Source organism: Gymnogyps californianus, chromosome 9, assembly GCF_018139145.2.
Source record: "Gymnogyps californianus isolate 813 chromosome 9, ASM1813914v2, whole genome shotgun sequence".
In the NCBI taxonomy this organism is placed as follows: domain Eukaryota; kingdom Metazoa; phylum Chordata; class Aves; order Accipitriformes; family Cathartidae; genus Gymnogyps; species Gymnogyps californianus.
In genome coordinates, this window is record NC_059479.1 from 8,867,944 (window position 1) to 8,891,080 (window position 23,137).

The 23,137-nt window shown below is 47.7% G+C and overlaps 1 protein-coding gene across 3 annotated transcripts in view; it reads right to left on the bottom strand.

Annotated features, from left to right (window-relative positions):
* FHL1 (four and a half LIM domains 1) overlaps positions 1-14,589 on the bottom strand; it is a 38,010-nt gene extending 23,421 nt beyond the window's left edge. The window contains exons 1-2 of one of the 3 annotated variants that reach the window (XM_050902069.1): positions 14,552-14,589; positions 14,200-14,351 (exon numbers count right to left, since the gene is read on the bottom strand). Coding sequence is in view for 1 of the 3 variants with exons in the window: in XM_050902066.1 (XP_050758023.1) it covers positions 8,460-8,469 (10 nt within the window). In the remaining 2 variants the exon portion in view is untranslated. Of the gene's footprint in view, positions 1-8,459; positions 8,479-10,980; positions 11,193-14,199; positions 14,352-14,551 lie in introns of those variants that run through there. The other 2 variants (XM_050902070.1, XM_050902066.1) reach the window with 2 other exon arrangements.
* Positions 14,590-23,137: the final 8,548 nt, after the last annotated feature.

Genomic DNA, 23,137 nt, shown 5'->3' on the forward strand with positions numbered 1-23,137 from the left:
CTCCCATGCTCCCACTGAGGGTCTCATAGCAGCACCGCATGTTACAGCGTTTCTATCAGTGCTCGCTCATGGAGCAACGGGCAAAGTCTATAGGCTGTTACATTTATTAAACACAAACCTTGGAATAAGAAAAATAAGATACTTAGAAGAGTGCTTAATTTTAAACATAGAAATAAACCAACTGGAGTTGGTACAACCACTTATGTGTTTGATTAAGCCATCCTCTGCTCTGTGGCTGGATCCAGGCCCAAAAAATGATTTTGTTTTCTTTTTCAAGTAGCAGTGAGACAATAAATTCAGGGACAACGAGTAGCACAGTCTGCAAAGAGAAACAGCCCTTCTCAATACAATTGCTGCTAGCTGTCAAACTACTGTCCAAATCAAACTATTAGAGGATCGGCTCCATGTGACAAAAAAGCAGCGCTAATTGCACACAAGTGCCAGAGAAAACTGTCAAAAAGCTAAAGCAGATGTGAAACAGTGGCTTGCTTTCTTTTAAAACCAGCTTGTGCAGCTGCATTGCATGAGAGCCCACAAGAACCCATGTCCTGCTGGGAATGCTGCAGGACAAAGGGGAAAGGGTGAGGCTTTCAAATCATCGAAGACTTTTCCTGCAATAGCAAGGACTCTACTGTCCCTTTGATAAAGTTACACCTCTTGAGCCAAATTGTCTTCTCAGCTGCGCTAGAGCAGGCCCAGTAGCAAGCCTTGCCTGCTTTATGCCAGTGTTGAGCAAGGTTAGACTTGGTCCTAGCCAAGTCCAGGATATACAAAGTGTTTTTAGTTGCCCAGAGGCAGCCAAAAAGCAAACACGCCTTGATACTGAGTAGGTGAAAAACTGGGGTGGGGGGAAACACTGCTGCTGGGGGAGGACATGGGGAAGAGAGACAGTGCAAGCCTGCAGGGATGCCTGTCAGACTCCCAGACACTAACGCCCACTGCTTGGCTCCATAATAAAGAGGTGACATAAAGGAATATCAAACACCACGTGCAAACAATTCACGCACGCGTTAGACGTGCTGTGCCTCATCTCCAAAGAGCTGCTGAAAGCAAAAGATAAAATGCCATAGAGCAGTTCATTAGCTGCCTGCCAGCTCAGTTATGGGCAATATTGGGGACACAGTGGTAGGAGCTGCACTACACAGCAGTCATGCGGACTCAAACCAGCCATTGAGATGGCCCAGACACACCGCTGAGAGTACTGCCAACTCTCCGCCAGCTATAAAAGGCAGAGGTGTGTGGGTGAACTCATGCCTCTCTCACCCAAATCTCACTTAGTTATAACTCCTCACATTAAAATCGACTTCTCTCAAATGCCAGCTTACTCCAAGTATTAGGGTTTCATGAAGCCCTTCCCTAGAGCTGATGGCTGAATGCACTGGTGGCTGCGACAGAGCTGCCCGTGATGCTGAGAGACTTGGTCATGTCACCAAAGCTTTTCCCACGTGGCTCCAGAAAGGAGCTGGAAGAAATCCACCCACAGGCCTGGAAGGGACTTGCAAGAATACAAAGACAGATCACTCCATGCTTGTAAAATCAGAATAGAAGACTTCCAAAATACAAAAATACCCCTGCTGAAACCAATGCCCTTTTTATAGATGCAACCTTCATCCCTTGCTCCAGAAAGCTGTGAGGTTAATCCAAAAAAAGATTGTGTTTTTGTACCATGTGACTAGGTTCATGGATTACATTAGGGGCTCAGCTTTTGTCTGCATTTGTGCTGTTGATAATTGTTATCTGTTTTTGGTCACTGGTAACTATATCTTAAAAGATTCGGTGAAATCCGTCAGTGGGCCTCTGGTAAGTGGCTTATGCATTGCTTCATCAAGACAGCTGCCAGGCAATATGCTGATGTATTTCTACATTATTTCATATGTTTGATAACTCAGCAATGGGGAGCAAAAACCAAGATAAGGGAGCAGCAGAGACCACTGCCACACCTTTGCCAGCCTCTCCCCTGCAACATCCTCGTGCAGAGGGACAGGCAGTACTTCCTCCTACAGACAGACTGTTTTAGTTAAAAATTGTATTTCTTCAGAAGATATGAATTCATTGAATGCAAGTACATCTGGAAACATCTCCACCTTAGCAGAGAAAGGTGCAGGATGATATCAGAGCCCTGCCTGGACCCCTTCTGGCTGGGCTGCTAAAGAGACCAAGTGCAGCACAGCCTCCTTGTCCTGCCTTTCCGACTGGCAGGGCCAGCAGCCCTGCGAGAGCCCCCTCCAACCCCAGCCTCCATCACTCAAGTCTCAGCTCTGCAGCAGAGAGCAAGAAAGCCATCTCTCTGCTTGCAGCAGCTGCTCCCACACTGCCTGCTGTACCCTGGCCAGAGGTGACCCCAGTGGCTGTCCAAGCGCAGGTCCTCCTGACACCTAGCGTCGCCTGTGGGCTTATTTCTGGGAGCAACTGCAGGGACAGGCAGTCAGAGAAAGCTGCCAAGCCCTGCCGCTAGCATCAGCCCTTCAAAAGTCAAGTCCTGATCTACTTAAACTGCAGACACTTCAGGGTGAAAGAATGGCAGAACCCAAATTTTCAAGCTCCTGCCCCAGGTATGTTGCAGAAGAGGGTGAGGTTTTTCCAACTCCTTGCTCCAGCCCCTGGAGCAGTAGCAGGGCAGAGGGTCTGCCCATCAGATAGACCTGTCTAACTACCTGTTTAAAACTAGCCTGTATCTACCAGTCAAGCATCTCAGTTTTCCCCACAATCCTTGCACAGGGAGAGGTTTCCAAGATAGGGGAGATGGCAGAGGAGGCCACCTCTGCAGCACCTTAATCCACCCCTGAGGCTCTCCAGCCCACGGTCCCACCAGGAATGTCATTGCCACACTTCCAGGAATTGTAAAAGCCCAGGCTCAGCAACCAGCCTCACACACCATCCCCTGCACAATCTCATTTACAAGGCAAAAGGTCTCTGGCAAAACAGCTCGCACAGCATCCAAATGTCGGTGGAGCAGACAGCGTTACTGGCGCTGGCTCCCTTTCCATCCGGCTGCTCCAGCTCAGGCATCGATGTTGCTCAGAGGATGAGCTCATCGCTATTTCAGGTTGAATTTGCACTTGGCAATCTCCCTGGTAACCAAAACAAATTACTCATTGGTTTATAACAGATTTATTAGTTGGTTGTTTCAGTGTCTAGTGAAGTACACAGAGCTTCGCCACATTATAGCAGCAACACAGCCTGGGGTATGAGCGCACAGGGGACAGTATTTACAGCCATTGCTATGGAGATGGGCTGCATTAGCACTGGAGGTCAGAGGGAAAGCTGACTTCGGGCCTGACCCCAGCGACATGAAACTGCAAAAAGGAGGTGTGAGGCATGGCCTTCGCTTACGCACCCCACAGGTGCCCCTGCATGGCAGCCTCCTGCCATCCCAGACACCAGATGGGCGTTAGCTTCCTCCAGCACATCAGAGTCACCAGGGAGATGCTGTTCCAATCCTTTCCAGCCAGAAATCAAACGATCTTTCCCTGAAACAGGTATCGGGAGGGTCTGACACTAGCATATCCACTAACACCAGCCATCATCAGCTTCATTTCACGTGTCAGAACTATGAGGACATGGCCACTTATAGGTCTTCCTGCCTGTTTATGTTCATGCGCAGGAATTTCCTCCCATTCATCATCACATGCATCAGCACAAAGGGCACTGAGAAGCAGGACTAACCCCAGGGGATGTGCCTGCTCTGATCTGCAATGTAGAGTGCTTGAAAGAGATCAGCAGTGTCCATTTTTCTGTCACACCTAGACCTGAGCCAAGATACAGCTCAGAAGTTGCCCAAATCACCTCATGTTTAACAAAGGTTTGGGGTTTTTTTGCTGAATGTGTTTTTGCAAGAAAGAGAAACTCTACCCTGACCAGCTCAATCTAGCAAGCTGAAATGTTGGTCAAGATACATAATCCATGGCTAAGCCCCCAGGCCAGCCTTCTGAAATGAAAACAGGCAGGTCCCTGTCTCCTACCCACTGCAAGAAACCCATCCCACCACAGAGACAGATCCAGACTCAAAGTTTCCACCTTCAGCTAAAAATCATTATGGTGATAATGGTATAAGAGAGAAAGGAAGATTACGGCGAGAGGTGGATGACATGCTCATGCATCCAACAAAGCAAATCCAGACAGAACTAAACAGATTTGCATCCCCACTGAGTGCCTTTGTGCTGCTGGAGGGTGAATGTGGGCTGCTCTCATCCTACTCACCTGGAGGTGAGCAGGCCATCACCCAGCCATTTCCAGAAGCAGCACTGAAATATGTTATAGATCAAGTGGCATTTACCTGGCAGGCTGTCCCAGATGGGAAGCGTGACCAGCTTTCAGTCGGCAGAGCAGGGGTAGCTAGGAAACAGTATTTGCACGTGTTGAGTGAAATATATAGCTCTGTGTATTTTTAAAGTGAGATAGGACCAGAGAGAGAGAGATTCTTGCACCCTGGACTGCTCATTACTGCCTCTCCTATGGTACTGTCAGAAGCAAGACCAGGTCAAGACAATGCTTAGAGATCACCAGGGAATTTTAAAGTGGAAGCAAATCAGTAGGAATTACTCAGATTTCTGAATGAGAACCACACCGCCCTGCGCTTCTGGAGGTGCTGTCTGCATTTACGTTCCCTTAAACCACTGACTGCCCCGCAGTTAATGCTGTACTAAAGAGCAGGACACGGTGCCAGGCCCCCAGGATGCTTTCAGGATCCTAACGCTGCCTCTGTGGGCTGCTCATCTGAACAGACGTCAGCCAGAACAACTCATCCAGCCCATCCACTGGATTAGGTAAGTCATGCTAGAAAAATCTCTGTAGTAGCCAGCAGCAGCGTGAGTGCACATAGCTGTCCCAGGGTGGCATGTCTTCTCGGATGCAGGCAGTCCTGGGGATGGCACACCTCTGGGATATTTTAAAGAGCTCTTTGCTATGTCAGTGCAATGAGAAGAGGGGCAAACCAAGAGGCACAGAACAAAGTGGAAAAGGCTCAAGAGTCCAAAAATGAGATAAGACAGAAGCTGGAAATGCAGGCAGGCAGTGCCCCAGAAGTGACTAATTCCAAACCTTTGCTCCAACGTTTATTATAGAAAAGAGCAGATAAGAAAGGCGGCTGATGGTAACAACTGCCAGGGGCAGCCAGTCCCAAGTTAAACAAATAGCAAATGCCTTGCAAGTAGCCTGCCAAGTCAGAATGGTTCCCACAACTCGGGGCATTTCTTTAGGAGAAAGTACATTATTTTCTCCCACCCTAGCATCCTATCAGCAGCAGGGGAGCTATATTTAGGGTGGTTTCATAGTTACTCTTAAGGGGATCTTTGGTCAGAGACCACTGGAAGCACATGAAAACTGAATATTCCCAAATGAAGGCATTGGGGAAGAGCTGGGAGCCAATTCCCTGCACGAAAGCCAACTAGCAACCACTGTGGGCTGGACCAGCTGTGGGTTTAGTGTGATGAACCACTTCTATTTTTCTTAGCAAAGGAAGAAAGGCACATCCAGCACACTGGTTCATAAGACAGTTTTGGAGGATTGCATGGATTTTTCACTGTCTCTGGCCAAGCAAAACAGTGGAGAGGAATTCTTGCTCTGCTAGAATCTCTAAGTCCTCTGCTGCTTAGACACTGGTGTAACAGAAGAACCCTCACATACTGGGGCAGCTGCTTCAGCATTAAAGCTAGCTTGAAGCAAAATAGGTGGATTGTAGATCTCTGTACCAACTGTGCCTCCCAACAGGAGTCCCTCAGCATATCTAGCACATGCAATCGCTTGTTAACAGCAGTCTCTTAAACCCATCGTTTCAGTAGACAGACACCACTGGAGCCAGCCATCATTCGATTTGAAGCTCCCCCTATCTCAAAGCATCATAAAGCATGAAGGTCTCTGATGTCTTGAAGACAAGTGGGAGGATTTTCCAGGAGGGAAAGCTTTTCTTTTTTTAGCCATTTCTCCTGTTCTTCCTCCCCATCTACACCACAGTAGAGACATCAGAACAGACTCATTTCACTGTAGCTCTGCAGTTCAACAGGTAAACTGGCTCTAAAACATTTTCATCCAAATTATTAAACCTCAAGCTATACCTGTCAGGCAGCCTCCTGTGAGGCAGATTTTAGTCTCCTCTTTTCCACTCTGCTCTGGTTTCCCCTTTCCAGAGGTGGAAAGATATTAGAAAAAAGGACGCCGAAAAGCTGCCCTGCAGTGCTTGTTCTCAGCAGGAATAGTTTTTTCCTGTTCTTCATTAGAGGTCTGGGTGACAACTGGTATTCTGCATTTGATCCCAACAGACCACAAATGCAGCCGTGTTGCACCACTTTTAATCCCTCACAGTTAATGGCTGTTGACTGCCTTACTCACGTGCCAAACAGCCGGCTCTGCTGAGCAGGAGGGAGATGCATCCCAAATTACATCAATCCCTAGGGTCACCTCAAGGAACAAAAAAAGATCAGGCACATCTGTGGAATGAGTGGGTCTTCTGAAAACACCAATTTGAAGTCAAGAGGTTTTGAATTTCCTATTTACAAAAATAATGCAATTCTGTAACAGCATCCAAACCAAAATTGTAACTCTGCCTTAAAGTTTCCAGTCAGGCGCACAGCAAAATACCAGCCCTTCCATCCTGGGCTGCCGCTCCATCACTGTTGGGAACCCTGTCCTGGCTCTCCAACCTTTTCCAAGGCACTCTTTTAATTTGGCCTTTTTTGAAAGAGTGCTTCCTCAGGACCCTGTCTATCCCATTCCAGCACAGCTATAATGCAATCCTTGCCCTGCTTTTGAATAGCTCCAAAGCCCTAAATGTCATTTAACCCTATCCTGCCATAGGACACAAACCCTATTTGCCAACTCTTCAGAGGGAGATGAAAAAGCCAGAGAAGCACAAAAGCATCCATCCGTCCGTCCCCCAGATAACACCGTGCTCTCTTGCTCTGACAGCAGGAATTTGCTCTGGCAGCATTCTTGGCACCACATGCGCCTGAATCACTCTGAAAGTATCAAGGGCCAAATCCTGCTTCAGTACATACTACAGAGACGCAGAGAGAGGGTGAACACTGCCCCACCAAGAAGGCTTTTTTGTGATCTTCCACATACCAGCTTGGAGCAGAGCAAAGCCTTTGCAGGAAATACTTCGAGCAGCAAAATGAGTCAATCTCTGGTAGGAGATTTTTGGCTATGGGCCTGGGGAGGGTGAGCATGTGGTATGCCCAGCACCTGCATCCCCTGGGGCTGAGGGTAAGAAGCTGGGACAGGGCTCTGTTTTCCTGCCACCCTTCCCCTCTTTGCACCCTGACTGTTTTGCGGGGCTCAGCAGCACCCACCCACGGGCTCCCTCCCAACGTGTAGACCTCATTTTAGCCCAACTTTGTGACTGCCTCTAGACACCGGAGGACTACTTCCCTGCGCTGAGCAACTCATAATCCTTCTTTAAGGGACTTTATTCCACCAATTTACACATCCTTTCAGAGCCCAATTTCCCCGCAGAATTTTTGCTGAGTCTGCAGGCTCCCTTTGGACACTGGCAGGGGGTTAGCAGGGAGAAACGCTCATCACAGACCAGCCTTGGCCTCTCAGCTCCGATTCATTCCCGCAGAAGCCAGCTGGGGTGACGTCCCCAGAGCTGGCTCTGGGCTGCCCATCTACAAAAAGCCCCAGTCAAAGCACATCAGGGAGTCAAAACACACCGGGCTATATCCTGTCTCTGAACCCCAGGGAAGCCCCAGTACCTTTGCTCCTACACCCAGTCAAGTGGCTGCAAACAGGGTTTTTACTGGACCCAGGGATAAAAGAACTGAAGCCAGAATATATGGCACAGTCCTTCTAAAACCATGCTGCAGAAGTGGAAGCATGCGTTTATCTAAATAGCATTTAATCCTTTAGAGTCCTAGTGTCTCAAGAGCCATCTGCTTAAAACTCTTCTCCAAATCAGGGTATCTAAATGAAACATGAGGTCTCTTTCTTCCTCCCACACTCCCTCTGCCAAAATCAGACATGAAACGACTGATCTCAGACATTTCTGCTTTGTTACTCTCCCTGTCTGCATCTTCTGTAATAGAGAAATGAAAAAAGAGATCCCAATTAATCAAGCTGAAGTATTTTGACTTACAATGCATTTTTTATTATAAAATCACAGGTCAGGTCTGGGAAGGTTTATTGTATAGACATTATTTCCACTACCTTTTCAAGGAAAAGTGATTCCACGTAGCTCAAGTTACAGAATCACATCTGAAATCTCAGCTTTGCTACCTTTGCACTCCTACATGCAGAGTGCCAGGTGACGATGGCCGGGGACCATGAGGGTGAGAGGCAGGCACCGGCTGCATGGCTCAGCCCTCCACACAACTGCTGGTGACACCTGCATCTCAGCGTGACGCCAGAGGAACCCTGGCACCAGCCAGCCAGAACTTGCCCCTTGCTCTCCAGGAAACTCCTCTGATTTCGTAGCATACCCAAAGCCTGCGCAAACTTTGCACGCTGCTGGTGATGAGGCTTACCTTGCTGCATTTAATGCCACTGGGATTTCAGGTCTAAGCAGCACCATGAAAAGGGAAAGTGCTAAACATAGGCTGGACTGGATCATCTCATCAGCAAAGATCAGAGGAATTTTCCAAGGTTCTTTAAGGAACTGACACTTACATCCCCCCGGTGCATGCCCTGGAGAGGGAACAGACTTAAAAGGACATCATTCACACAGGCTGCTGCTGAAGGGACAATATTATTCCTGGCTCACATCATTAGTTCTCCACTGAAGCACTGGAAGTTTCAGCCATGTCCCAGCTCCCACCCAGTGCTAGGAGCTATATGTACTGACAGTGAGTACGTGTTTCCAAGATGGAGATGGGAAGGTGATGACAGCCGCGGTACCTGAACTGCACCAAAGGAGCACAAGTTTCCACCAGCATGCACAAAGCACAGAAAGGGCTATGGGATATCCTATAACATGGAACTACCTTCTTTTCACGTAGGTATTACACAAAAGGAAGTAAATTGCTTCTTGGGGGCAAGGAAGGCAGTTACTTAAAGCTTTTGTTACATCCTAGCACAATGGGTGTGGACTGTAAGTCGTATTCATGGGATATGGGCTTAGATCAGAGATAAAGTGCATCCTACAGCATCGTTCCCCTATTCACGGATGCAAACAGGGACCTGACAAGGGTCCCACCAGCTGCTTCATACCGTATGTCTAGATTTTCCATTCATGGTACAGTCCGATGGAGAGGCCGCTTCTGAAATAAAGACCAGCCACCATGGGCTGGAGAGTGTTTATTTTCAAGTGTTTGCATACCCTAAATATTGCCTCCTTTTGAACAGCTGCCATTATTTACATCCAGGCAGAGAATTATACCAGCATACGTGGAGGCAAGCCATCATTCACAGCAAGGAATAACTTCTCCTGTTAGAAACATGTCAAGAGCCCAGTCCTACAGACCTCCCCCAGCCAAAACTCCCCAAGAGCAGTGCAAGTCAGAAACCAGCTGTAAATCCCCAGCCTTGAACTGGTTCCTCAGAGCCACAGTCCAAAATCTGAGCAGTTAACTTTCTTTTGCACTGAGCTCTTGGGGTGTTTTTTGCACTTGTGGTGTTAACTCCAAAACACCTAATCCACATTTTTCTAGCAGATATTAGTCAAGAATGAATTTTTATATACTGAGCTCTTTAAGGAGAAATTAAGAACTGGTTTGTATTCAAGAATGCTCTACTTAGGGGGAAAAAGAAAAAGAAAAGAGGAGGGTGTTGTCACTGAAGTGAAGTATGTGGGTGCTTTTATCATTAAAAAGAAAGTTTAAATTTTAAAGCCATATTTGGTTGCTTGATCAGCTATTTGCTTTGTACATCATGCCTTAAGAATTTAATCAGTTTCCTTTCAGAATTTTTTTTGTTGTTGCGTTTAAAAAACACTCTTCCTCTCAAAACAAGGTAGAAGACTAATTGGTAGGTGGATTGTTTTAATCATTTGTCCCCCCTTTCATGTGCTAGAGTTCAGTGATTTAAAAAGCAGCCACATCCATTTCTAAACCACAGACTAGCTCCGGCTTACACAATACAAACTGGACCAGAGTCACACGCATTAACTTATCTTTTGCCTAGTTGCTAAAGAAAAGATTAATGACACAAACACCCATCTTGCAAACACATGGGCAAATAGTTTCACTCATGCAAGTGATTCCACAAATCTAGACGGATACAAGGGTGCAGTATTTATATAAAGATAAAGGTGTTTGTATTCACATGGGGACAGCTGCAAGTGTGGCTCGTCGGAAACTCTGCAACTGCCTGATATTCCATAATACAGAAAGAAAGAGGAAGATGTGATAATTATTAGGTAAAAGCTTGCATTTCCATATTCCCCAATTCTGTTACTGCCAGCCTGCTCCCATGATTCAGAGGGTATCAGTCCTCACTTTCTGAGAGCACCACATCACCTGAGAGCCCATGCAACAGCCGCTGCTTTAGCTGTTTCCTCCCCAGCTGTCATTAAAAGCTTCAAACAGGCACATCTGATCACCTGCCTAGGAAAACACACAGCTGACAGCTCTTACACAGCTCTGTACCACTGCAAATGCTCCCTAAACACCCACTTGGCTGGGAAGCAAAGAGAAAAGCTATATTTATATCCCAGTGGCTGCCTGTACCTTCAAAGCCACCACCTTCCAGGAGAGAATACGTGTATCAGAAAAAAAGGATGCAAAAGAAATCAGAAGAAAGAATTTAGATAAATCCGACCCCCAAAACACTGCATAAAACAGAGGCGGTTTCTGAGGTTAACTCAGTGATCCATGAAGAAACTGCTTGCTAGAAAGAGCATTTTAGAAGTACATTATACACCCACAGACTTCCCATTTCCCCCAGCCCTGCTCTCACAAACCCTTCCCCAGCAGAGCAGTCACAAGGCAGAGAAAAGACCCAGCACAAGCCCTGAAATTCAAAGATCTGCGAAGCATAGGATGCTGAAACGTTCCCTGCCCTGCTCAGCAAGATGATGCTCAAGAGGGAGAGGCAGAGGCATGTGCTTACTGGCTGCCGGAGAGCCTGGGAGCTGCAGCGAGGCGGCTGCTGCCTGGAGGAGGGAAGGGATGGACTGAACTCTGCGTGCGGCTGTGCACAGCACCTCGGCAGCGGGACGGACGTGGGAGCACTTCGGTCCAGGGCTGTGCCTCCAGCCTCGCAGAAGCAGCGTGGCTGGGCTGGGGTGTCCAGCTGGCAGGACAGCGGCTGCTTTACCACTTATAGCAGGGAGGCGCACTGGAATAAAAAAAAAAAAAAAATAGTCCAGCCAATAGCACCGTTCCTGCCAGGGGAGCAGCTGGAGGGGGGGAAAACAGCCTGCTCCTCCCAGGGCCTCTGCACGGTCCACGGGGGGAAAACCCAACCAGCGATGGCACTTGGCCAGCATAGCTGTTCCCCTGCATCCCCACAACAGCAAAGCACTGTTACTGGGACCCATGGGACTCACCAGGCTGAGCAAAGCCCTGCTACCCTCAAAGTGCTAGGAGTTGCGCTCCCAGACTGTTTCACCCAAGGAAAATGCGGCACAAAAACTTTCTTTATGGGCCAATTTGTCGCCAGCCTCCCACCCTGTCCAAGCGACCCTCTCTCAAAGCTAAAGCTTTTCCTGGCAGCTCTGTAACAATACGTGTCACCTTCAGGTTCATAGACAGAGTTTCCAGGACAGAAAACAAACAGAAGGGATGCGTTTCAAGTCAGCAGCCTGCAGGGAGGGAAGGCACCCAGCTGAAGAGAGCACAGCAAATGGTGCCAGAAGAGGAGTATTTTCTTCAAAGCAGACATGAGAAAAAGTACTATCAGGTAGCAAGTCATTCCTATTTTTAAACAAATCTGCCTGTTTGTGCTGCACCACGCCAGACAAATCTGACAACATTCACATCTGTTTTGTTTTCCCCCCTCCTTTCTCCATCCCTTATCCCTTTTTTTTTTCCTGCTCTTATGTCTTCCAAGTTTGTCCCACTTTCTTCCGTGCTTCTGCTATTGGATACATGGTCCAGCAAGTAAGTTAGTTTGTTTTTTAACAGGAGGTGCTTGGGTTGGAGCTCTTGCACTACAAATAGGCTTTTGTGGTGCCTTGGAGAGCCACAGAGCTTCTGACTAATGGCAGGAGAGGCTGGGCATCCAGGTGGGTATGTCGGATACACCACTGGTATCCCTGGAAAGCAGATCATTATACTTGGGCCAAGGAATTTCTGTTTGTTTAGTAAAATAAAAGAAACATTGCATAAGAGCAAACACACTCTCTTCACAAAAGCATTTGTATTTATGTGTGTGTCTATTCTTTCAACAGGTAAGTCCCACAGATTCTTCCAACACTGCATCATCCATATTAACACCATTCCTAGCAGGGACGAGAACATTGGGTTGCCCTGAGGTTCAAGGCTCAGACAGTCACCACTTGCCAAGAGCAGCTTCAGGCATGCATAAAATACAGATGTGAAACACCACCATTATTTATCATTATGGACTAAAGTTTACATTTGATTTTCAAAGGAATCCAAATACGCATTTCTAGCTCATTTTTCCAATAGCTCTACCAACAAGCATAAAACTTAATTACCATCAGCAAGAACTTTTCTCTAGCAGCTGTGTGTAACCAACAATCAGACCAAGAAGAACATTAGCAAAAGCCCCCTGCCCCCAGACTATGATATTGCTTACGTGATTGCAGCTGCAGAGCTCTGGGACTCATGAGAAATCGCAGAGACTAAGGCCCCTCAAGGATGGGACATTCAGACTGAACATTTCCAATTAGATAAATCAAGCCAAGAGCTCCAGGGGAAGCATGAATTGTAGAGTGCTGGGATATAAAGACAAACTAGGCGTTGCACAGCTGTAGGAAAATGTCACTGGGCAAGTTACCCTGCAGCCACCTCCTGCAGGGTTTCTTCCTTCGAAGGAAGGAACCTTCCTGCTTCTGGCAGTAAGCAGGAGGACACAAGAGTAGCAAGGGTCCAGGAGCACCTGTACCAGTGGAGCTTAGTTAATGCCCCTTCATGAGAGACGGGTCAGTGCCCCTGCCACCACAGGAGTATTTGGGGACTGACTCCGATGCAGATGCATCCTGGAGAAGCACAAGCACGCTAGTAAGTGAACAAGCCCAACAGCAGGTTCCTGCAGCCCACCAGCAGCATAACAAGGATCCCACATCTGCAGGGAGCATCATCAGGCTGCTGCCAGGATCCTCTGCCTCTTATTTAAAATATTAGAGGCCTTCCACATACAACACAAACTAGAGATTTCACTGCCAAATCCCAAACACCAGCTACCATCAAAAACAACTCTAAGGCAGTATGTCTGTCGGCCTAATAGAGTAGCAGCTAAATAACAAATTGATCTATTTAACATGCCTCCCACTGATTACAGCAGAGCAAGTTGTTATTTGAGTAACTCATTGCTCTCGTTGGATTACAGCTCAAGGCCTGATCCTACACTTGCTGCATCCTCCAGATCCCCTTTGGCTTTCCCGGCCAGCCCCATGGGCACAATTTCACATCCAGAAAAAAGCAGCAGAATAAAGTTCTGCAAAGGCATGTGGCATAAAGCAACTACTCTACCCCACCTTCAATATTGCTGCCTCTGACAGCAAGTGAGTGTTTGCAGGATCAGACCTTAAATCTGCAGACTTAAAATGACCAGTATACATGACAGAGAAGAATTTAAGCACTCTTAACCTTGCACATATCACAACAGCAGCTTTATTCTGTTTGGAAAAGAACAGAAGATAATTTAGAGAGCAAGGACAGCATGCAACTAGAGTCAAGGAAAAGGCACTCAGGCATTGCCGTATTACAGATACAATATAGCGCTATAAAAATCTCTGCCAAAGCATTGGATTAAGCAAAAATAAACTGCAAGAATGACAGAACTCTTTTCAAAGGATTGAGACAACTCTGAGTCAACCCCATGCTATCACCATTGCTTGCTAAGGAATATAATCAGTTACCGCGTGCATTGATTTTTGGCAAACACAATAAATTAAAAAAAAAAAAAAAAAAAAGACTCCAATGCTCCAATATATCCTTGACTAGTTATCCAAACAAAATGAACTATGAGCAGAAGTACTTAAAACCGAGTCAGTTGAATTACTCACTCAAATCTAACTGCTAGGAAACTTTATTTGGAAATGGCGGAGCTCGCAGAGCCTTGCAGGGAGGCTGCTCTACAGCCAAGTGCTCAGCAAGAAACCCCGCAGGGCAGGATGCTACCCCAAAGCAAAGGGCTCACCTCAGAGCATGGGCTCGTCCACACCGGTGAAGAAAGAGATATGTTTTGCATCATCCTTTGGGTCTCCATGCTGTTTTTATTAAATCACTCTGCAGCCACAGAGGAGGGGAAAGTCTTCCACACAACAGGGCCTGTTTTTGCAAGCTGATGCCCTGTGGAAGGAAGCCACATGCATTTTGGGGTGAATCCATGCAGAATGACATTCATGTGCCCCTTGGGTGGGTCTGGCTGTCCTGGTTTCCACATGCCAGGCTGGGACTGGGGGTGGTATGCCCCACGCATGGTGTCCCCAGGCCAGGGCTGACAGTGGTGACAACCACCCCGTGTGAGGAGACAGGGCTGCCCCACTCACCTGTCCTCTGTGGGACACCACAGCCACACAGGGCTACAGCAGCTCTCCACACCAACAGGGCTGACCTCCCCACACAAGCCCTTCAGAGCCCTCCTGCCCTCCTCTCCCAGCATGCAGGACCCATACCTCAGCTCTTCCTCTCTCAGCCCTTCCCCTCAGCTGCCTCCACTCCCTCCTCAGCTCAAGGTGAGGGTAATTACCACTCCCTCTCATTAACCCTCTCCAGACAGACCTCCTTTCTCACCACCAACATTGCCCCTTCATCCAAAACAGCTGGGAAGGGCTCTTTTTTCCTTCCAATGTTGCAGCCTGAGGGATGCAGCCATTTTGGGGGCAAGGTGCCATCTACAAACCCTCTTGCCTCCCTATCCACGCTGGCTCCCTGGGTCGCTGCCCTGTTATTTGCCTAATTGACAGGCTTTGTCTGTGTATACACAGCCATCTCCTTTTGCCAGCCTCTGAGAGCGGGAAGCCTTCCTGGCAGCGGCAGCCGCACACACTGGCTGCTCCGGTGCCATCTGTTTGACTGCCCCTGACTCTGTGTGGAAGTGAGGGTCGTGTCCTGGTTTGGACTGCTTGTTTTCCCACTGGTATATAAAGCACCCGTGGCCCACACAGGGCATCCCAGCTGAAAAGCTGAAAGGAGAAGAGTCACACTGGAAAGCTGATCCCCGAGACCCCAGTGATGGCTCCCTCCTCAAGGTGTCCTATGACTTCTCCAAAGGCTGTTTTTAGCCCCAGATGCCCAGAGGAAGACACAGCGCCCTGCAAGGAGTCATTTCAAGAGATCGGAGAGACAAGGAGAGAGGGAAAAAAGAGAAAAAGAAATAGGGAAAGAGATACAGCAGCCTCCACCCCCCTGAACCATCCCACCATTTTCTTGCCGTGGGGGCTAACTTGTGGCCAAATTGAACCCCCGCCCTGCAGGGAGCTGGGGCTCACCTGCAATGGGCTAATTACCTTGCAGGCCATTAGCAGAAAGTCTCCAGGCAGGCGAAGTAATGGAAAAGCTGAAACATTTCAGAGTCATTCCTCTCAGGGAGTAAGTAAGGGTGGGGTTGTGGGAGGTTTTATAATGGTGTGGTTAAAACATCAGTGATGCAAACCCTTTTTCCATGGAGTTTAAGCACATAACGTGCTGCTTTCCAAGTTGATGCAAACGAGAGCATCGCAACCTGTTGGACGTGTAGCACAGGAATGCTGCGATCCTCAGCGGGGAGCAGATTCGAGTGCACCTCTGCAAAAAACAGGCGTCGGTCAGCTCTCTATCTTTGCATCAGCTGTAAGTTTTCCTATCAGTGTGGTTCGTAAATCATATACATGCATGGGAGTGAGGGGTTAAATTGCTGCTGAGGGGCATCAATGGATCTGTCTTCACCAGTGGCTGTGCAAACCAGCAAAGGATAAAATAGGAAGTTCTCCTGAATTTAGCGGGCAAAACAGTAAGACACAGAAAAAGGATTGTGGTTGTATTGGGTGACATACATAAAACTACTCAGCTTTCCACCATGTAGTGTCAAAATATGTCTGTAGCATAGCCCTACAATACCATCAGCAAAGCTGGATCAACAGATCAAAAGAGATTTTTTGAAAACTGGACAGTCACCTGCTGAAAGACCACTATCAAATAAGCCCGTGAGTAATTACAGTGACTGCGTTATTCGAGGCATCACCGCTACTCAGATTTTCCTGAGTGACACCAGAATCTGCACATTGAGAGAGGATCTAGCTAGAGATTGTTCCCACCTTTAAAAAGCAACTGCAGGGATGGCTCAGCTATCAGGTTAAGAGGAACAGCCGTGTCAGCCCGCTTGGCGTCCTTTGACAGAGGCCAAAATGCTTCTCCCAGTACAAGTTGCTCCTTCTGTGCATGGAAAATTACAAAGGTGACTCCCATTTATAAAAGATGATGTACCAGGGCCCCGCAAAAATGGACCCATCTGTTGACTCTCCGGCCCCAGCAAGGCTACATTTTGAAAAGGCAACAGAAACGAAGGTTTCCAACTGTCTTTCCAGCAACAAAATAAGTTTTCAAGGAATGTTGGCAGTGGTCGCAGCTATTTATCTGCAGCCTGCAGGGGGTTATTCAAGCACGCCAGGTTTTCTGCCAAGGATAGGGCTTGAGGTTTTCTGCTCCACGGTCATTTGAACCTCAGCATTTCCATCCACATTCATGCGCTGGGTCCTGGTGTCGTTTCCTCTGCCTGCTGGATCACAGGCAGGGATGCGGGAGCAGCAGGCAGCTTGTGGCCACGGGCATCGCTCCACCTGGCCATGCGCCCATGGGACATGGTAGCCCTGCGAGCATGCACACCTCTGCTTCTCCATGCCCACATACCAGCCTCATCTGGTCTCATGTTTTGTGTAAACCCTGTCTAATCCTGAGCAGAGCCCACAAAATGAAGCATGGGGAACAGTCTGGGCAAACAAGTAACTTTGCTCCTGTGGAACTACTGCTATGAGTAAAATTTTTGAGCCACCGTCTGCTGAAGTCAAGTAAGTTTCCATTGACTTCAACAACTGCTGGGTCACAATTTGCTTAAGTGTTTCCAGACTTTGGCCCTTCCGGCAAACACCTTGGCCAGCCATTCAACAATAACAGAAATCCATCTAATATTTGAGTATTTGCATAAAAAAACAGATAAAATTTGAGACAAGGTTTGGTTCTTTATCTTTTGGACAGTTTGGTCTTTATCAATTATCAATTGCTGGATGGATACACATCCAGAGAGATTGAACAAACAAAGGATTCTAATAGCAATGAGGTAAAGCAATAGCATTATAATATAAGGTTTTACTTTTAAAAGAGCAAAGGGATTTGTGATGGTATGTGTTACGGACACCTAAAACATGTTTATCTTTATCTTACTATACATAATTACCCTAACAGTGGTCTTTTTCCTTGGTGTCAGGCTCACCAGGAGTTTCATGTTCCAGATTTGAAAAGATGGCTTCCAGACATCAGACAGAAATTAGGCTCCTTTATTAATTCTAGCTTTAGATTTTAGTCTCAGAAAAAAAATTAATTCAAGGTACCCACAGGCTAACATAAGTAAAATAAATGTTTTAATAGCAGAGGAGGTTTTTGAAGCATGACAAATTTCATTTTGCTTGAGTCTGCAGCTAAAATCAAATCAATTAGAAAGCTGAGGACCATGAAGAAACACATACAACTGGATTAGATGATTGCAATGAACATGAGAAGCAATAGGCACAGCATAGGCTGGGGCTTACAGCATTTGCCTCCAGCTCAGGGGACCAAAATTAAATTCCTCATCCTGGTACAAACCTCTTGCTTGACTTTGGCTGAGTCACATAACATCAGTCCCTCAGGCGCTACCTGCCTGGCTCCAGGGCTGCTGGCTACGCTATGGACAGACTCCAGAAAGGAGCAAGTTGTGCTCAGTGCCTGCAGCCCCTCACTTAGCTAGTTTGTGGCTGCCTTCGCCCTGTCTACATCGCCAGGCTGGAGGGGTTCACCTTGTTTCACTGTGCCTCGGGTTCCCGTGTGTACAAAAAGACATAATAGCACTTTTTCCTTCCCACATGTTTCCTAGGGAGGCGTGTTACCAAAGACATGTGAGCGGCTTGGCTTCTGTTTAAAATGCAGGCTTTGTGACAACAGACAGGTAGAAAGAGGACAAGCTTTCTGACATAAAATTACCCCGTGGAGGAGATTCAGGTTCAAAAAGCAGAGCTGGAGACATGGCATCACTGCAAGGGACTCACACAAACCTTCTCTGCTGTCACAGCCTGTTCCAGTCCGCTCTGCTCAGATGTGGGATGGGACGCGAGAGTCGCACCCCAGCCCTCTCTGCTGCCCGCTGTCAGTGTGTCCACATCTCTCTGCATGCAAAGCCTCAAGCTGGGAAGTCTTAATAAATGTTCTGCTGGCTCTTCGCATAGTGATTTTGTATGACTCAATTAATGGCAGTGAAAGTCTTATTTAGTAAGATAGTTAATGGCAGCTGAAGTTATGCAGAGGCTTAAATTTAGTGTGCTCCAGGGTACCAACCTAAACTACCCACGTGGTGCCCATGGCTACACCAGATGCAAAGTAGAGAAAGAAGCCGCTTGTCCAAGGACATGGACACGATCTGTCCCAGGGGCTGGAGCTGAACTCCAGCCCAGCTCACCAGACCGAAGCACCTTTGGCTAAAGCAGAGTAAAGTCTTTTTCTTGTATATAAATGCGCTGGGTACCATACTTACTACTCAGGCCTACTCTGATGATAACACAGAGAAGCCAGGTCACACCTTTCTGCCTTTTCTGCTTGTTCCTTGTGTCCGACAGCACTGGCTATACGAGCATTTTTACTTTCTCTGTCAGATCAATTTTCCCTTTGCTAAGAAAGATTGTATTAAAATTATAAGGCTATCTATGGAAGGCTTAGGTACAAATAAGGTTGGGTTTTTTTATTCCCTATGCCAAACAATTTTCTTGTTCCCTATGTCAAATACATAAAGTGAACAGTATCCCCTTAAACTATATGCTTCGTGTTAGCTTCATAGTTAGGCAAAAAGTAAATCTGTGTATGCTTTTCACAGGCTTTGTTTCACAAACAACAAAAAAAAGGAATAGTCATGGGAAAATTACAAACCGTTTGGCACTAAGGAAATTATGAATGCAATTTCCTGAGCTCAGTGTGCCGAAGGAGCTGCAGTAAATAGCTGTCAGGCAGCTTTCTCTACCCAAAGATTTTAGACATGATACCCGGTTGTGAAGGAGATTTTTCTGTGCTGGACTTTTGCTCTCCTTCCAGTTCAGATGGGGTTTTAAACTGATTTAGTTCAGCTGGCACGAAGGGAGCATGGGTATGTTTTCTTTGGTTTAAACCAAGTTTTCTGGGAATCATCTCTTATGTGAAAATGAGAGGGCTCACTTCTTTGCTGAATTCTGCTGAAGTGATTTAAAGATGGTTTGAAGTCACAGCTGAAAGAGACCCAAGAGAAAGATCTCAGATATATGAATGGATATAGAGAAGCTGTCTTCCTGCCACTTCCAAACTGAAATAAATATCTTCAGTAAAAACAGATTGTGATTTTTTCCCCTCAGCAGCTCAAGCAAGGGTTGGGAACAGAAGAAGAAACTGAACCAACAGCAGGGAAAAATATTTGGCATTAGAGACTCTGGATCTGAGGAAGAACGTGAGAGTTATGCAAAGGCTGTTTAGATTTTGATGAAGGAGCCTCTCCCAGGAGAGCAACACACTACAGCAAGGGGTGACAGAGCCAGCCCCCAGGAGGAAAAGGGCTCTGGGTGCTGTGCATTCACTTGCCACCTCCCTCCCGCACACCTGAGCTGGTCAGTGAAAAACGCTGCTAGACTAACTTTTGGGGGCTCATCGGTGCCTCGTGTCCCCCTTCCCAGAGCTGCTGGCTGAGATGCAGGTGCTGGGTGGGTGCAGTGGGTGCTGCTGTGATGTGGCACCGCAGCCAGAACCAGCTCTGGCTGCCAAAACGAGTCAGCCGGTGCCCTGGGTGCTGCCAGGCTGGCCCCGCTGCCTCGGAGAAGTGCCGCAGCAATGCCGCTGGCTTTCTTCAGAGAGGTTTCTTCCCCTTGAGCAACCCTGCGAGTGTCCTTGGCAACTCAGAGCCACAAACATCAAGTGGTAGGAGCCAAGAGGGACCGGCCAAACACGAAACCTGGTAACTGGGCTATAAATATTTACACGCTGCGCCTCAGCTTTACTCATTCTGCTGCATCAGGAGCACGGCCAGCCACAGAAGTCCAGGTATTAACTGTCCTGCTTGTTGTGGTCCAGGACTTTCAGCCGGACCATAATCCCTACCGTCTCAGTGTCCTGGGTCAGATCCACTCCTGGGGAGCCAATGGATGCTCCTCTTCCCATCCCGAGGCGCCAACGCATCCTGCTCTGATTTTGGTGTATATCTGCAGCATTAGATTTGCCCACCACTCCCCAGATCAGCGGAGCCTTGCAGCCCAGCCAGCTCTGTGCTGCTGCGAACACAACTGCTCCGATGCCATCTGGGCTCGATTGCCTGACTCCCAGCTGGGCTCTCCTCCTTAGGGCAATGAAATTCAGTCTTGTGAGCATTGCTGAGGCCCGATGCTGGCTATGGAATCTCAAATTAAATATCTGTAAAGCCAGGATGATCCATTTTTTCCAGGGAATTTTTTACTCAATCCCTACACCCTTGTCACGAGTGCCATCAGTCTATTATCAGCTCTGTCATCGGAGCACAGACAGATTCCAGCTGAAGCAACAAGTCACTGATGGGAGCTGAGTTTAGGCATGTAACTGTGCCAAACGGTGCTGCCTTCTCTCTAGCGGGACAATAGCATTCAGCCCTTTAAGGCATCTGACCCAGAGCTAAGGCATTTTATCGACAGCAAGTATCTCAGCAACAAAGCTCCAGCTGGTGAACCAACCCATGTAGAGCAGAAACAGAGTCATGAGGGAAATTCATTTGCCTTTTGTAACAATTTGGGCATTCTCATGTGAGCAGCGGACACAGCTCTGAAGTCCCAGGGTGGAAAACGTAACCTGGACATATCTTGTGCATTTGCAGCGTTGTATCACTTGACCTCCCTCATCAGAGGAATCCTTGATTTTGCACCTTGAGAAGTGAACACCAATGCAAATAGTTACCTCAGACCACTCAACCAGACGTAATTTAGCTAAATAGCTTTAGGATGTTCACGTCTATTCCAAAGCTAAAAAATACGGCAGAGTATCTGGTGAAGGGAAGACGTTTGTATTAAATCTGGCCCTCCTGTCACTGAGATCCAGAGGCATTTCCAGTTCTCTCTTGCAGATCTCAAAAGCTTCAGAGGCTGGGAGAATTCACACAAAGGATCCAAAAGCACCAGTGATTAATATTAACTGCCTGGGAAAACGGAAAAGCAAGCAATGCTGCATCTGTTGTTCCCCTTCCTCTTGTACCTCTGGGAGTTTTAGGAGTGAGCTGTATCACAGAAGAGCAGATTTAGCCTTGTGTCATCAAAGGGTGCAGAGGAGATGCTTCAAGGCGCTGCAGAGAATGACGATGCTGTGGCGATGTGGGAGACATACTGCCCTTAGCTGTCTTTAGGGTTATGCCCATGGTGCTGCTAAGCAGAAAAAGTGCATTTTGGCACAGGCCAGTGCCGCAGGAGGGGCAAGGGAGAAACGGTAGATGGGATGCAGGTGCAGAACATGCCTACTGTGGCCCCCCTCTGATTTTCTGTGATTAGCCCATCCTAAATCAGGCAAAGGTGCTGCAGCTAGCATGGGGGAGAGGAGCAGGTCAGCGGGTTGCAGGACATGTGCTGCTACCAACACTGAAGGAGACCATAGCTCCTCTTGCTGCGTTTGGAGAATGAACAGAGCAGGAGCTAGCCATGGGCTGTGGACACCAGGCCACAGAAACAGGGAGGAGGAGGAGGAGGAGGGGGAAGATGTCCCTGGCAGAAGGATCGGGCAGAATTCAGGACGCAGAACTCCCTCACGGACAAAAAGGGCTCAGGGGTAGCTGCCGGGTACCTGCAGCTCTTGGCTGTAGTTTAACATTGCTTATAGGAGGAGGAAGGGCAAGGGAAAATATTTCTGCTGCTGTCTCAGCCTAGGCACACTTACATTGCGAAATGCTTTGATGCTTAGCTGGTTGGTATTTTCCTATTCACAAAGCATCCTTTGCACCGTGGTGCCTTCCCAGCTCAGCACAGCGCCCATGTGGGTAGGCTAGAATAACTAACCTTGCTGCTGCAGGTAGAAGAGCTGACATGCTGCGTAAAGCCGACAGCTTTAATTTATACACTTTTTATCTTTGTCTGCATTCCTGGGAGCTTACACATACAGGAAAGGGAGCAACATTCACACGTATCCTTAAAAGTAGCTATGACCACACTATTCTGCGAAACACACAGGGTTAGGAGATTGCAACCATATATGGACTCCTTGGGACTGTAGCATCGCTGGCACCCCTCGGAGGAGGACAGCTGGTGGAATTTCCTATGAAAGGCCAATTAATAAAGACCAACTCCTTTTGTATATATGCATGTCTAAATATTGGACAATAAATTCAAGGCTCTGCTACCCCAGAGTCCTGAACCTTATAGAGTCTGCTGCAGTCGTTAAGGGATCTTGTAGCCTCTGACTCAGGCTCTAAGTGGCCAGCATGGACTGTAAGGGCTGGAGTAAGGAAAAGCACCAAGATGGGCTGAGAGAGGGCTGCATGTCCGAAAGTATCACGCTCCAGAGCCCCTGGTTCCCAAACTCCATTCTGAGAGCAGACCTTTGCACACCTTTGGTACCATCCTGCAACACCGAGTGGTGACAGGCTGGAATTCTGCTGTCCCTGGCTTTGGGCTCTCCAGTCGCAGCCTCACCCCTGACGTCTCACCTCTGCAGTGGCCAACCCACCGAAACTTTGCCTTGCTTCTTATCAGGCTTGTCCGAGGGCCAGGAGCCTTTAGGGACATCAGACCCACTGCACTGCTGTGCTGCTTTCCTTTTAGCCGTGGTAGAGAGGTCAGGGTACTGGGAGCCAGACTCTCCCCAGTGCTGCTCCGGCCAGCGAGGTGCAAAGCAGCTTCTGATGTTAACATGGTTGAAGGCACCAGGTGAGTTGTAAATTCCTTTAT